Genomic DNA, 13,537 nt, shown 5'->3' on the forward strand with positions numbered 1-13,537 from the left:
GCCATAGCGCCACTTCTGGCTTTTTCTGTTTATGTGGCACTGAGGAATTGAACCTAGGGCTTTGTGCATGCTAGGCAAGCACTCTACCACTAAGCCACATTCACAGCCCTCATTTTATTTTCTTGTGTATTTGTAAATGAGAAGATTCTCAAAGGTCATTTCTCAACTACACTACTAGAATCATCAAAGGGCTCTACAGTAGAATTCAGAAGACATCCTCACCAAGTACTGCATTCTTCTGCTTCTGAGTTCAAGGTGCTGTGTTTATTGAGCTGATAAACTCAATGATGATGTTTTTGTATTTTTAGCAAATCTGAAGAAAGTGGTCTAACTCTACCAAGTCTTACTCATAGAGTACTGTTCATTACTTTTTTCTTAATTTTTTAAAAGGTTTATATCATTTTATTGTGTTGATCAAACCCAGAGCCTTGTACATATTAACATATATTCTACAACTGTTATTTCATTATTCTTTTTGTCAGTCATGGGGCTTAAATTCAGGGTCCAGGTGCTGTTCCTGAGCTTTTTCACTCAAGCTAGTACTCTGACACTTCAAACTACAGTGCCACTTCCATGTAGATTAGTGGTCTCACAGACTTTCCTGCCCAGGCTGGCTTTGAACTGAGATCAGATCTTAGCCTCTTGAGTAGATAGGATTACAAACATGAGCCACTGGTGCCTGGCTCAACCATGAGCCCTTTTACTTAGGCAAGGGGAAAAAAAAAAAAACTGTTCCTCATTTATAAGAAAAAAAAATTGGAGGCTGGGAATGTGGCTTAGTGGTAGAGTGCTCATCTAGCATGCATGAAGCCCTGGGTTTGATTCCTCAGTGCCACATACACAGAAAAAGCCAGAAGTGGAGCCATGGCTCAAGTCGTACAGCACTAATCTTGAGCAAAAGCAGCCCAGCAACAGTGGCCAGGCCCTAAGTTCAAGCCCACTAGTGACTAAAAAAATTGATTCAACCTCATGTCCATTTTGTTTGTAGTCCTCTGAAGCAGAGCCAAGAAGACTGAAACCTAGCCTTTATTAATCTTCAGATGAAATACAACAAGAAGACCATACAGATAGCAGATAATGAGATCCTGTCCTCATAAAACTGATGCCTACCTTTGCCTCCAGAGTTTCCCTGTACTCCCTGGTCTCATCCCTTACGAGATTCTAACCTTTAAATAGTTTGTATACAAAAACCTTCCCACACTATTTCTAAACTGTCATGGAAAAAGCTATTAACCTTGCAAATAACTTATCCATTATTTAAAAAAAAAAACCAAAAACCTAATCCTGCTGGGCACCAATACCTCATTCCTATAATCTTAGCTACTCAGGAGGCTGGTATCTGAGGACCACAGTTGGAAAGTCAGCCAGTCTAGGTAGAAAAGACCCTGAGACTTTTATCTCCAATTAACCACCAAGAAGTAGGAAATGGAGCAGTGGCTCTACTGTAGTACTCTATAGTACTAATGTTGAGCAAAAAAGCTCAGGGATAGCATCTAGGCCCTGAGTTCAAGACCCAGGACTGGTCAAAAAAAAAAAAAAAAAATCCAATCTCAAATTGGGAGGATTTGGAGTTTTTATCAGGAAAAGAAGGGAAAAAGATTTCTCCACTATTTCTCCTAGACCTTCATTTAATCATTTAAGAAGCATTTCTTAGCAGTGGTACTGAGACTAGACAGTATGTTGGAAATTAACTATACAACTTGTGAGTGGGGATGAGAAGGAAAAACTTGGAAGAGAGCAAGGGAAGGGGTTACATTGTCCCAAAAACAAATATACTCTCTACCCGACTGACATAACTGGAACCTCTCTGTACATCACCTTTATAATAACAATAAAAAAAAAAAGAAATAAATGTCTTCCATTATAAGCAAAAAAGAAAGAGAGGAAGGAAGGAAGGAAGGAGGGAGGGAGGGAGGGAGGGAAGAAGCAATTTTTTAAGTATTTATAAGACAGGTATAACCAGCACCACACCTATCACTTAGACAAGACTGTGTGAGAAGGGAATAAAGAAGTAGAGACTATGCTTTCCCATAACCAATATTCTGCAAATAATAAGCAGTATAAATCTAGAATTTAACCTTATAGTACTGAGAAAGCCATCCAATTTTAGATGTATGAAAATATTTGTATGACAGTAAAAGTAATACTTCATACTTCTCTACAATGTTCTTCACTCAAAAATGTTTCTGTGTTTATTCAAAAGCATTTAAATAAGACAAAATTAGAGCCAATTTTGAACTACCAATTATATTATCTACTTACAATACTAGAAAAGCAAATGAACCATCTGCAACTGAAGTAACAAAAACATAAAGAAAGTCAACTTCACTAGCAGTTCTAAAGACTGATCTTCCTGCCAATAGTTCATTCTGAAAAATGTTTAAACACAGTTAACAGTTTAAAGAAGTTAACACCACACCCCATCACTTAGATTCTGCCAGTAACATTTTACTTCCTTTGTTTTATCACACATCTATCTAATCTTCCCACCAGAGCATCTTTGTAATTAGAGGCGCTGTATTCATTTGCACATATGTACATTAGGAACTCAGTCTAATGAAACTACTCAAACCCCTCCACTGAAATAATTCAGGACAAACACTGCTAACCAAACATTACAAACTTTGGTACTGACTCGAAATGCTTGCATCTCTAAGATGCTCTTCCTTTCAAGTTCTGAAAATGAACTGCTTGCTCTTTTTAGGGGTAGTCAAAGGTTATCATTTTCAAATAAGCAAAAAAAAAAAAAAATCTCAAGCTTAAAACTGTGTATTTGTTCTATAGAAAAGATCAATATTGTAATCTAAGTTTTCTCAATTTGAAACTCAGACAGTGAAGTAAAATCCAGATACAGTGAACTGGAGGCAATTTTCCATGGCCTGCTTGAGGTCGTTTGGCAACATCTAGAAAGTTTTTTGAGTTTTGTTGTTGTTGTTGTTTACTTGTTTTGTTTTCCTCGCAGTGCAGGAGGGCCTTATGCATGCTCTACCAAGTGCTGCCCTGAGCTACACACAAGCTTCACACACACATGGAAACACTTTTGATAGTCATGACTTGAAGGGATAAAGTACTAGCACCTCATGAATAGAAACTAGGGATGCTGTTAGCCATTTCAGAGAATTATCTAACCCCAAATGTCAATAGTGCCCAACTTGAGAAACCTGATATAGAGTAATGAACAACAACAAAAAAAAACAACCCAAGAAACTTTTTTTTAATCATAAGTATCAACGTACAGGGAAAAAAACACAGTGAGTTCAGTGTAATCCATCCACTATGAGTCTTGAAAATGTATCATCAAAGACAAAGATAGGGGTGGGGCAAGGAACTACTGTTCTATTACTAAATGTAGCATCACATTAGGTTAGGGGGGAAAAAAAAATCAGACAGCTAATAGCTATCTGTGGTAACCAGCCTCTAGTCTTCAGCCTCCAACCTGTAGTTATTTTACACATTAGTACAGTCCTTCTAACATGGTGCCAAGGGACAGAAGTAACTGTATGAAACTTCTTAAATTTGGTGATTCAAGACTATGGCTTCCACTTTGTACTCACCACCCCTGCACACAGCTCTCACATTACTCCCTCAAGAAGGGCCAATTACCATGTCTTGAGAACACTGACAGTGCTGTAGAGGGACCTAAATGAAGACGAGTTGAAAACTGAGAGTCTCAGCCCTACAACCTTGTGAGGAAATAAGATCTACCAACAGCAGTTTGAGTTATCTTGGAACAGTCTTCAACATCAGCTGAGCTTTGAGAAGACTATAGCTCCTTATCCCTTACCCTCAACAGTGGGACTGTAACTTTATTATAGATCGTAAGGACCACCCAGCTAAGCCATTCCTAGACACCTAAACTCAAGAAACAGAAGATAATAAGTAGGTCTTGTTTAGAGTAATGACACCTTAGAGCAAGAGTTTCTCAGCAACAGGTAATACAGTACCTTTCAGAACTCTTTTCTGAAAATACTAACTTTCCTGCCCAGGCTGGCTTTGAAACGCGATCCTCAGATCTCAGCCTCCTGAGTAGCTAGGATTACAGGTGTGAGCCACCGGCACTCAGCTGTAACTTCTAGTTTCAACAAGACAAATCTCTCCAAATTCTGACAGCTGGAATAAAAGGAAAGCTCCTCAGCTCCTCCTCTGACCTGAGTGTTAGCTAATCATTTTTTACCAAACCACAAGAGACAATGTACATTTAGAATTGAGTACAAATAGGTTATTCTGTCTAAATTACAATAAAGAGGCAAAGAATTCACTTATCACTTCTAATCAAAAGTTGGTATTAGAAAGCAACTACCCTGGTTTGTTTCCCTTCCCATGTAAAATTATACTAACCAAGGAGTTTAATAAGAGGTGTCTTTTACATCTATTTATATATCTATATCTTTCAGGGAGTATTGACACATCTGAATCCTAGTATTCAAGAGACTGAAGCAGGAAAATTATAACTTGGAGGCCAGCCTGCTACATAGCAAGACCCTGTCTAAATAAATACATACATACAAACATACTTATATACATACATGTAACAAAATGAAAAATTGTTTAGAATTCAGAAAAACAAAAAGTAATATGCCATGCCTAAATTTACTACTTAGAGACATCTCTGCTCTTACTATTTGTTTTCCCAATCTTTTGCTAGGTATAGGTAGAATCTTTGTAACCATATATAATCAAATTTCTAATAGTACATATGACCGAGTGGTCAGAGAACTTTCTCCTTCAATTCCAAAATCACTTACATATGGTAAAAGAACAAATAATTAAGAAATTACCTTTTTTAGTTTCATTCAGATGGTGCCATGAACAAAGGTAGCAACTTCTCCAGTTTACAGGTTCAACAATGTGACTACTGCAGCCAGGTATACTTTACCAAGATCCAGATCTTCTTCAGGTCTCTGACACTGAACTGAGGACTAAGCTCAGAGAAGTCCACCCATCCTTGTAAGACTAACCTATTCTTGGAGCTAATGATCATTTACCTCGAAGTGGATGAGCACATATTCTGAGCCCTGCATTCCTGAGAATATCTTTCTTTGCCTCTGCACATGAAGTATATCTTACCCCATGTAAAATTCAGGATGAGGGGGTAAGCAATCCTCAAATGTAACCCCTCACCCTTAATTCTGTAAAAATGGATGCCAAACCTGTTCCAACCTGACCATCCCTTCTAATATTTAAGTGCTTGAGTGTTCTCTTTCATGCTCCCTTGCTCTCCCTCTCTCCTCTCTCCTCTCTCTCTCTCTCTCCTATTTTCTTTAGTTTTATCTTTTTAAATTCTGCTTTTCCAATACTTTGGCTTCTTCTTTGGGACATTTACTTACAAACTGGGCCTCTAGTCTCTGTCCTCTAGACCTAATTTTCTCTCCCACTAGTTTCCTCTCTGCCTTTTGGAACAGCTTCCAAATTTCTCCATATCATCAACCAAGTCCCTTCCTACAGAAGGAATTGTCCTGTTTTACTATTATAATTACATCTTAACTTTTTTCATAAATTTTCTTTCTTGAACTTTCAATCCTCCTGCTCTAGACTCCCAAGTGCTGGGAGTCATACCACCATGACTAGCTATCTTATTATATCCTGATGACAATTCCTAAAATACACTTTTTGTTTCCAGTGGCAATCATCATCTTTTTTTTTTTTTGCCAGTCATGGGGCCTGAGCTCTGGGCCTGGGCGCTGTTCCTCAGCTCTTCAGCTCAAGGCTAGCACTCTACCACTTGAGCCACAGCGCCACTTCTGGCTTTTTCTGCTTATGTGGTGCTGAGGAATAGAACCCAGGGCCTCATGCATGCAAGGCAAGCGTACTACCACTGAGCCACCTTCCCAGCCCAGCAATCATCTTCTTAAGCTTGTTCTTCCTCCCAACTTTCAGAATACATTCCCTTCTACTTAGTTTGCAGAATGTGTTGGGGTCTCTTGTTCATATTTGCCAACAGAAAGAGTACATAGGTTAATTACCTTTGGTTATATTCTCAATGGGTAGCATGGCCTTCTCAGAGCTACAACTGGCCAAAAGGACATGCAGAGCCATAATGTAATTGTCAATATTACTGGCAGGCTTTTATCTCATATAGGTTTATGAGGCTGAGATCAGATCATCCCCTAATCCTCATGACCTGATTTTGACCTCATTCTTGGGATCCATAGTAAATACAGACATATAAAACAGTACCATCTATTGGTCATACCAATAGTAAGATTCATTCTACTTCTCAGGACTCAATATCCCCTAACTGCCTCCTATATCCAAACACAAACATATACCCAAAAACTACCATCCCCTCTCTAGTCAAGAATATATTAGAAATCACAGCCTCCACATACAAAGTAAAAGATAGAACATTCTACAGAGAGTGCAGCTGAACTACTCAACTTTCTGACTGAGGCAAACCTTACATTTCTGAAGGAAAGACTGCCTGTGGAGAAAAGACATGACATTCTATCTGGGTCCTAGGTGTTTCCTTTAGAGCCACAGAATAATTGTAATGTTTCTTTCAAGAGGAAGACTACTGCGGGGTACTGTGGCTCACAACTATAACCCCAGCTACTCAGGAGGGTGAGATCTGAGGATGTAGATGTGAAGCCAGTTCAGTCAGACAAATCCAAGAAATTCTTATTCCAATTTATCAGCAAAAAAACAAAAGTAGAGATGTGACTCAAGTAGTATAGTGTCAGCCATGAGCAGAAAAAGTTGAGTGAAAGCATAAGGCCTATGGTTCAAGCCACTGTTCAAGCCAAAAAGAGAAAGAGGAAATTTTCAAGTGGTGGACCTTTTTTGCAAGAGGGACTTAAATATCATATCCATCACTCAGTGTTCTTAAGGATAAACAAGCAGAATTTGGAATAAATCTATTAAAAGCACCCTATACTACCTCACAATGCTCTCAAATGAATACTACAAACTGCAATAACAGTGAATACACTCTGAGTCAACAACTCTATTTACAGAATAGAAAATGGGACATCACCAACCTACCACATATATTCTTTTTCACAGCTCTAGTAACCCCTGATTAATGACCTCCACTTGCAAAGGAGGCTACTTACCTTAACCATGAAATAATGAATGTTATTGATCCAACAAGCTACTGTTATAGAATGTTATTGATTACCCAATCTTTGGTTAAAATGGTCCTCATTTAGCAATTTCACTGTCACAAACACCTGGAGCAAGCACACTCATAATTAAAGAGTTTGGGGGAGTTAGAGTGAGAGGTGATGGACAGAGATCTCAGCATTCTCCCATTTATTCTTGCTTCTGAGCTATTGTTTGTGTCAGAAGGGACATTGATTTTCTATAAAAATAAGAAAACAAGAGGCACCAAGGGGCCGCAGAAGGTCAGCCTGGGCTGGAAAAGGAGGGGGGAAGTTTAGCACTCTATCTCTGTCACTTGCCTTCCAAGAGAAGGGAATATTTTCTTTCCTCTGAGATCAGCCTCTAATACATCACCTTAGGAAGGTTCCTGAATGTGACTTCAGACCCAACATCCAACCAATTCACTTACAGAAGAAAAAAACCCTGAACTATATTTAAAGAGAACAATTTTTTAGTGAATAGAGCTATGCACCTAATTAATAGCAGCTAGTGAGAAAAATTTGAATAAATTTTCTAACAAAAATTAATTTTGCAAGAGTTGTCCCATTTTAGAATATTCACGTACAAAGAAAAAGATTAAAATAAAAGTTTGATCTTTATGTAGATATTTTTAAAAACTACTGTATCATACCCACTTTTGGTTCTTCAGAAATATGAGGGATTAGTTGGTAAAGAATTAAAGGAAGAGGAAGTGGCGCTGTGGCTCAAGTAGTAGAACATTAGCCTTGAGCTGAAGAGCTCAGAAACAGCGCCCATGCCCAGAGTTCAAGCCCCATGACCAACAACAACAACAACAACAACAAAGAAAAAGAATTAAAGAAACAGAAAACAAAAAGAAACTCATGTGTTTTTGTTTTGTTTTAAAGAAATCCTATCCACTGACTAGGCTAAGCAATAATCAAATTCCGATCTTTTTTTCTTTTCTTTCCTTCCTTCCTTCCTCTTTTCCGTTTGCTAGTGGTAGGGTTTGAACTCAGGGACTTACATTTGTTCGGTTTACTTGCTTGAGTAAAGCAGGACTACTTGAGCCACACCTCCAATCTGGCTTTGTTTGTTGGTGGTGGTGGTCTAGCTTCAAACTGCCATTCTTTAGATCTCAGCCCTCTTGAGTAGCTAGGATTACCAACTTGAGCCACCAGTACCTGACTCTTATATTTTAATATGGTTTGTGATTCGGATAATCCTCAAATTACTGATAAAAAGTAAAATTCAACACTATGATCTGTATGAAAATAAATTAAAATAACCAAAAGGATTCTTGAGAATGCTGATGGGGTAGCTCAAGTGGTAGAGCACATTATCTAACAAGCATAAGGCCAAGGGCCTAAATTCAAAACACACCACAGAGAGAGAGAGAGAAAGAAAGAGAGAGAGAGAGAGAGAGAGAGAAGAAAGAGGGAGAGAGGGAGAGAGGGAGAGGATTCTTGAAAGGAATTCCTTTAATACAGAGAGGAAAAAAGGTAGAAAATTTTGCCAGAATCAACTCAAGAGGGAATAATATCCAAATCACAAAAACTATTATCTATTTATACTCTACTGATAGCTCCACTTATAAGTTTAACAGTTGAGAACAGGGCTTGCATGTACCTCAGTGGTAAAGAACTTGCCTAGCATAAACAAAGTTCAAGGGTTAATCTGTAGCCCTAAGGACTAAAAAGAAAGAAAGAAAAGTGTGTGTGGTATAAACTGGTATAAACCCAGCACTCAGAAGGCTGAGGCCAATGGAACAAGTGTTCAAAGCCACAGCTAGATGCAGGTGGCTCACACCTGTAATCCTAACTACTCAGGCTGACATCTGAGGATTGCAGTTTGAAGCTAGTCCAGGCAAGAAAGTCTGAGACTCTATCTCCAATTAACCACCAGAAAACAGAAGTGGCTCTGTGGCTCAAAGTGGTAGAGTGCTAGCCTTGAGCAAAAGACCTCCTAGACAACATGTAGGCCAAGTTCAAGCCCCATGACGGACCAAAAAAAAAAAAAAAAAAAAGTGGAGGCTTATAAACCTACACAGGTTATCCTGTTATTGGCATAGCCTCACCTCAGAGTGCCTAACACTTAGTCTTTGCTTTTAAGACAACCAATAGGAAGTCCTAAGAAAAGTCATACATTCTATAGTTGTAAAAAAAGAAAAAGAAAAAAAGAAGTTAAGACAGAAAAGGGTCATGGAAAAGCATAAGCAACAAAACACAGTAAAATATTATCTTTGAAATCAGGTTTGAGACTCAATGTGATCACTGGATAACCTTGGGAAAACTGTCTAAATTCTCTTAACTTCAATTTCCTCATATAAAATACAAATAGTGGAACTGTAAATATTAAATAAGAGTAGTCATTAAGCACAGGATACAGTGCCTACCACATATATACTAACCTCACACAGTACTTAACAAACACCAAGCACTATTAAAACTAATACAATGGTCTCAACCAGAAATACTCAAAATCCATTTGCAGGCTGTCTCTGGAGGCATTTAGGTTGAAACAATGAAAAGGAACAAAGTAGAGAGGCTGAATATCCTGTAGTGAAAGGGCAAAAGCGGCTTACCAAAAAGGTTTATTTACAAACTGCCAGACCTGGCAACTATGCATTTTTTTTCCTGGTTCTAAAGAACAGCATCATAGGTAAGAATGAACTACATAATATAAACAGCAGCAAACTGTTTCTTAAAATAAAATTCTTTGTTTTGCGTATGAGGTACATATTTAGGTCATTTTTAGAATCACACTGTTCCTATTATACATAGTGTTCTTGACACAGGGAAATTAGATTCTTGCAGAGGCTGACTACTGGGTAACTAAAGGCAGGCTACTAAAGTAATACTAGAGTGAATGCTTTGGAATAAAGTGGGACCCATTACAAGACTATGGATTTTCACGTTGGTATACAGGAAAACTTTTGACCTAGGAAGGGAGATCTCACCATTCTGACATGTTCTCATCAGAGCCCTGTTTCTGTTCATCAGCTTCACACTCCATCCTTTCTTTTCTTCCTGTTTTGCTTAGGAAAGTCCTACTTTCTGCTGATTCACACAACCCATGGCTTGATGAGGTCCAGGGAGTATTCTCCTTCCAGCGGGACAGGCGCTGCTTCTTAGCAGACTTGAACCTGCAGCCTCTCTCATAGCTCCAATCTGACACCTTCAACTTCTGCTGAAGGCTGGCAGCTACTTCTGATGTCACTCGCTTCACCTTCCGCCGGCGTCTGAGTGGTCGACAAGGTGCATTTTCAGTAAAGGAGTCAGATTCATGCCAAGAATGTTGCTTACTCTTAACTAGGGCATTGAGAGCTGGGTGTCGTTTGGCCACCATGGTATCATCTGAGTCACTGAAATTGGTGGCTGGGGCCACTTCTCGACAGTCCTTGATGGTCTCATCCAGACTTGACTCCGAGGCCTCACTGTAGCAGCAGGTATGCTCCGCCAGGTGAGTAAAGTCAGACCTGCGTTTCCGGCCTCGGCGCTTCCGAAGCTGCCGCCTCTGTTGCCGGGGACTCAGGGTCATCTCCTCCCACAGCTCACCAAGCTTATGCTGCTCAGATGTCTGCTCCAAGGCTGAAGCTAGATCATGTACCAGCTCATCCATGAGGCCACATCTGCCAAAAAGTAAAAAGGGAAAGTTCATAAGTGAAAAAGAAAATAGGAATAGGATCTGCTGTTCTCCAATAATTTTATAGAGCAATCATGGCTTTGCACAATCCTCCCAGTCTACAGAAAATAGACACCTTTCATCTGACTACAATTAACACACTGTTCCTACCACCTATGTTCTCTTAAGCCACTAAAAATAGAATCTGGCTGAAGTCAACATGCCCTGAAGTACACAAAGTCAACCACTTAATAGATAACAACTACTACTGTATCAGCAAAAAAAGGGAATAGGGCTTTCTCTTTTTTCCAATTAAACTTGTCATTGAATTAGCTGATGATAAAATCCAAAAAGATTAGTAAATGCGCAGAGAAGAAGAGAAAATCACACAGCTCTAAAACCATAGGAGCACTGGGATAACAGGGTGGGACTCAGTCACACTACAGTATTGACAATGGATGAAGGACTGCTCTGTTGTCCAGAATAGCTAGTGAAAATAAATATATGTGGCAGAGAACAGAAAGAGAACTTAGTGATAAACTTTGGGGAGGTTGGCTTTAAGTATTACTGACCCAAGTTCTTTCATGACCCAAGTTTGTATACAGGAAAAAAAAAAGCCAAAGTTTGATAACATCCTAGTAGCAACTGTCATCTGAAAGTTACTAGAATTCAAACCTTACAGAATGTCATTTATGTTTCAATAATTGGCAATTTTTAGTCTCTTTTCTTCATTCTGATCATCCTAATTATGTGCTTTAGGGTCTCACAATCACATAAAAATAGAATATAATGACAGGGACATGGGAAGTCTAAGATTTCTGGCTAACTACTTTCTAAAATGTCCTAATCATTTCCTTTAAAAATCTCTCTAGGCGCCAGGCGCTGGTGGCTCACATCTGTAATCCTAGCTACTCAGGAGGCTGAGATCTGAGGATCGCGGTTCAAAGACAGCCCGGGCAGGAGAGACCGTGAGACTCCTATCTCCAATAAACCACCAGAAAACCGGAAGTGGCGCTGTGGCTCAAGTGGTAGAGCGCTCGCCTTGAGCTGAAGAGCTGAGGGACAGCGCCCAGGCCCAGAGTTCAAGCCCCACGACCGACAAAAAAAAAAAAAAAAAAAAAAATCTCTCTAGGCAAACTAGAACATTCTCCTCAAACTATTACATTTCAGAGGCAAACCTTTCAAGGAATATACACTAACAAGGAATATACACTAACAAAATATACACTAATTAGTACTTTTTTCCAAAACTCTGTTGAACCTAAAGTATTCATGATCATAATGAGAGCTTAAAGCTGTATGTGACACTTAATATAGTTCACATGTTGTAAAAGGTTTTCCTTCATGTGTGCAGTACTGGGAGTTGAACACAGGGCCTTACACCCTGCTTGTGTGCTCCTGGATGGCCTCTACTACCTGAGCCATGCTTCCAGTCTGGCCTTACTAGTTAACTGGAGATGCAGACTCCAGAACTTTTGAATTGCTTTGAATTGCCATCCTCCAGGTCTTGTCCTCTGGAGCCAGGTGTGAACCACTGGCACTCTGTGCAAAAGGAGTTTCTGAAACTTTCCCGCCTTGTTCCTATGTCACTCAATTCAAAGACAAGTCCTCTGGTTTATATGTCACACTTGTGGACACACCGAGCTCCAAAACTGCCACCCAAACAAAGCTCATAATGTAAACACACACACACACACACACACACACACACATATGCCACAACCCTTTAAGCTGTTTAAGTAGTAGTTTAAAGTGTCACGGTTGGGGTTTGGAATCAGCTATCCTTAGACCAAAATAAGTGGGAGCAGTAAGTCTAAGCCTCACTACTCCCTAATAAAGAACTGCTTTTAAAAAACTCGGGCAGAACTGCACAAACTTTTAACGTGGAAGGAGGTCAGCAAGCAAATCGACTGGTTGTGCAGAATCTTTTCTGGCCTCAAAGACTGCAATTCGAAGAGGAGTGACAGGCGAACCCCGGGCCTTCCGCACCTCCAGGCTCGCTGGGGGCACCGAGCGGAATCCCAGGCGCAGGCACAAACCCCCCCCCCCCCACTCCCCTCTCCCACCCCTTCCACCCCCGGGCCGAGAGGTAAGGCTGAGTCACTCCTGGGAAGCAAGTTCAGGAAGTCCGACGCAGGGTCGGAGCTGGGGAGTCGGGGCGCAATTGCTCTTCGGGCAGAAACCGCCAGAAATCAAGTCCCGGCAACATGGCCACGTTAGGAGAAAAACGGTGTCGCGAAAGACTTCATCTGCCCAGCCCTGGCCGGGCCGCTCCCCGAGGGCCAGGAGGACCCCGGCCCGGGCCCCCAAGCCCTCCCGCGGCCGCCAGCCAGAAGGACGGAGAGGCGAGCAGACGAGGGACCGTTGGGCCAGGGGCGACATCAGCGCCCGGGATGAGGGACCGGCCCGGAAACGCAAGGCCTCGCCACGCTCGCCCCTCCCGCCCGCCGCCGCGGCCTCGCCCTCCCCGCTGCCGCCCAGCCTCAGCCCGCGGCCCCGATACCCGCTGCCACAGGCCTGGGACCCCGGCCACCTCAACGCACTCCTCCCCCTCACCCGCTGCCGCCGCCAGCTCCGAAGGGCGCCGCTTTTTGGGCAGAGTCTCCCCGCCGGAGTTTCCCTCTCTGACCTCATTTCCGGTCTGGGCCGGAGGGGCGGGGTGTTGATGGAGTGGGCGGGGCTGAGTGAGTAAACGTGAGACCCGCCCACACCCAGCGCTTCCGCCCCGCAGCACACCCACTTCCGCCCCCATGGTGGGCGGAGCCACGAGGAAATAAGGGAAGGCTCCTGGGCCAGCCAGCAGGCGGGCATGCCTGTGGATGGATGCTGAAGCTGCCGCTGCGGGAGGGCCTTT

General features: G+C 41.4%; 1 protein-coding gene across 4 annotated transcripts in view; it reads right to left on the reverse strand.

The window, feature by feature from the left end:
- The window catches only part of Gpatch2l (G-patch domain containing 2 like), a 51,812-nt gene extending 38,489 nt beyond the window's left edge, over positions 1-13,323 (reverse strand). For 3 of the 4 annotated variants that reach the window (XM_042692593.1, XM_042692594.1, XM_042692595.1), the window contains exons 1-3: positions 13,246-13,313; positions 13,187-13,198; positions 10,019-10,690 (exon numbers count right to left, since the gene is read on the reverse strand). In XM_042692593.1, the coding sequence (XP_042548527.1) occupies positions 10,019-10,680 (662 nt within the window). In that variant the 5' untranslated portion in view covers positions 10,681-10,690; positions 13,187-13,198; positions 13,246-13,313. Of the gene's footprint in view, positions 1-10,018; positions 10,691-13,186; positions 13,199-13,239 lie in introns of all 4 variants that reach the window. The other variant, XR_006149434.1, reaches the window with a different exon arrangement.
- Between the last annotated feature and the right edge of the window lie 214 nt (positions 13,324-13,537).

The sequence above is a fragment of the Dipodomys spectabilis genome, unplaced genomic scaffold, assembly GCF_019054845.1.
Source record: "Dipodomys spectabilis isolate Male_0828 unplaced genomic scaffold, ASM1905484v1 ptg000157l, whole genome shotgun sequence".
Taxonomy (NCBI): Eukaryota; Metazoa; Chordata; class Mammalia; order Rodentia; family Heteromyidae; genus Dipodomys; species Dipodomys spectabilis.